This window comes from Labrus bergylta, unplaced genomic scaffold (genome assembly GCF_963930695.1).
Source record: "Labrus bergylta unplaced genomic scaffold, fLabBer1.1 SCAFFOLD_173, whole genome shotgun sequence".
Lineage (NCBI taxonomy): Eukaryota > Metazoa > Chordata > Actinopteri > Labriformes > Labridae > Labrus > Labrus bergylta.
The window spans coordinates 20,001-22,500 of record NW_027077268.1 but is presented as its reverse complement, the minus strand read 5'-3'; the positions used below and the strand labels follow the sequence as shown (position 1 = coordinate 22,500).

The window sequence follows — 2,500 nt, the reverse complement described above, 5'->3', positions numbered from 1 at the left end:
ACACACTGAGTGAACACACTGAGTGAACACACAGAGTGAACACAGAGAGTGAACACAGAGTGAACACAGAGAGTGACCACACAGAGTGAACAAACACAGAGTGAACACACACAGAATGAACACAGAGAGTGACCACACAGAGTGAACACAGAGAGTGACCACACAGAGTGACACACACAGAGTGACACACACAGAGTAAACACAGAGAGTGAACACACACACAGTGACACACACAGAGTGAACACACACAGAGTGACACACACAGAGTGAACACAGAGAGTGAACACACAGAGTGAACACAGAGAGTGACACACACAGAGTGAACACACACTGAGTGAACACACTGAGTGAACACACAGAGTGAACACAGAGAGTGACACACACAGAGTGAACACACACTGAGTGAACACACTGAGTGAACACACAGTGAACACACAGAGTGAACACAGAGAGTGAACACAGAGTGAACACAGAGAGTGACCACACAGAGTGAACAAACACAGAGTGAACACATACTGAGTGAACACACACAGAGTGACACACACAGAGTGGCGACTGGTAAACAGTAGAGTTTCAGTTTGGAGAATCCCTGTCATTTCAACAAGACGACATTTTAACACTCCTCCACCTGCTGGTGATGAGTCCTGTTTCCCTCAAGTTTAGCTTCGTTTAGCCTGCAGCTAACACCCTGACATCATTGTGACATCATCATGACCCATAAAGGGTCTATAAGGCCAACATGTGGTCACCTCTGTGAAGACATCACAGCTAGCATTGTTGTGCATGTAGAGAATTGAAAGCATTCACAAACAGGTGACAGATGTGTTTTTAATGTGAGTGAATGCTGCCTGCCTCAGGACACTGATGTTCATTAATGTGCCTGATCTAATAAACAGATACAAATAAAAACTGAAGTTTATAGAGATGTGGGGCTGTTGGACATGTTGAACCGAGGGATTCTTCTTCATATGACAAAGGACCTTAAAAAGGTTTTTAAAAAGTTCTTTGTAACTGTATCCAGTTTAAAGAAAGTCAAGTTGGGGCGCGCTGGTGGTGCAATGGTTAGGGCACACGTCCCATGTATTGAGACTCTCGTCTCGAGCAGTAGGCCCGGGTTCACTTCCACCCGTGGCCCCTTTCCGCATGTCATTCCCCACTCTCTCTCCCTGGTTTCCAACTCTATCCACTGTCCTCTCTCTGCATTAAAGGCACAAAAAGCCCAAAATAAATCTTAAAAAAAAAAAAAAGAAAGTCAAGTTAAAGCGGTTTAAGCACAAACATTTTATATGAAACTATGCATACCCATTGGGGGGGTCGGTGATGATGGCTCGTGGGTTGACGAGATCAGTGTCTATGATGACTCGGCGTTTAGACCCGTCCAAAGAGGCCACCTCGATACGATCCTTCACAGAGTCCGTCCAGAAGAAAGTGCGTCCCAGGTGGTCGATGGCAATGCCTTCTGGGCTGTCCAAATCTGTGGAGGAGTTTCATTAGATTCTTTGCTTTATGAGCCAACTGCCACGAATCACTGCTGCTGGGGGACATGAGAACGCACAGAGTTTGCATTTCATCCTGAACCTTCTTTGAGATGTAAAAGGGGCTGATAGGGAAGAACTATTGAAGAATTGTTTCAGGAGATCGTTTCAGTAAGCAGCGAAAAAACAGCTGACTGCAACCTCTGAGGAAACTACAGGTGAGAGAGTGAAGTACTACTCCTGTCTAATCGAGGAAAGAAAGGCAATCCTAGATACCTTTTCAGCACTGTAGCCAGGCTGACAGAGAGTCATGGCTCCATTGAGCCTTGTATTCCTTTAGCCCTCAGCAGTAATGATTTCCTGAGCTTTTTCAACAATAAAATTCTAGACATCAGAGACAAAATTGGTAACCTCCTGCCCTTACCTGGTGCAGATACGTCTGATACGGCAGAGACAGTTCCAGAACCAGATATTAGTCTCAACTGTTTTTCTCCAATCGACCTTTCAGAGCTATATTCCATTTTTTCTGCGTCGAAACCGTCAACCTGTCTTTTAGACCCAATCCCAACCAAGCTGTTCAAGGAAGTCTTTCCCTTAGTTAGCAACTCTATATTAGTTATGATCAATTCGTCTTTACTGGCAGGCTATGTACCACAGGCATTTAAAGTAGCGGTAATCAAACCTCTACTTAAAAAGCCTACTCTGGATTCAGGAATTCTAGCTAACTATAGGCCTATATCCAACCTTTTCTTTTATCTCGAAGATCCTGGAGAAGGTGGTAGCTAATCAGCTGTGTGACTTTCTCCATGACAACAGTTTATTTGAGGAGTTTCAGTCAGGATTTAGAGTCCACCATAGCACTGAGACTGCACTAGTTAAAGTTACAAACGATCTACTTCTAGCTTCAGACAGGGGACATCTCTCTTTGCTCGTCTTGTTAGATCTTGGTGCTGCTTTTGACACCATTGACCATCGGATCCTGTTGTACAGACTAGAACATTTGCTTGGAATTACAGGGACTGTTG

At 44.4% G+C, this 2,500-nt stretch overlaps 1 protein-coding gene across 1 annotated transcript in view; it reads right to left on the bottom strand.

The window, feature by feature from the left end:
* Nucleotides 1-2,500, bottom strand: part of LOC109978004 (nidogen-1-like) — a gene marked incomplete at both ends in the record, with an annotated part of 22,590 nt that overhangs the window by 3,145 nt on the left and 16,945 nt on the right. The window contains 1 exon segment of the mRNA XM_065952303.1: nt 1,303-1,474. Within this exon segment, the coding sequence (XP_065808375.1) occupies nt 1,303-1,474 (172 nt within the window).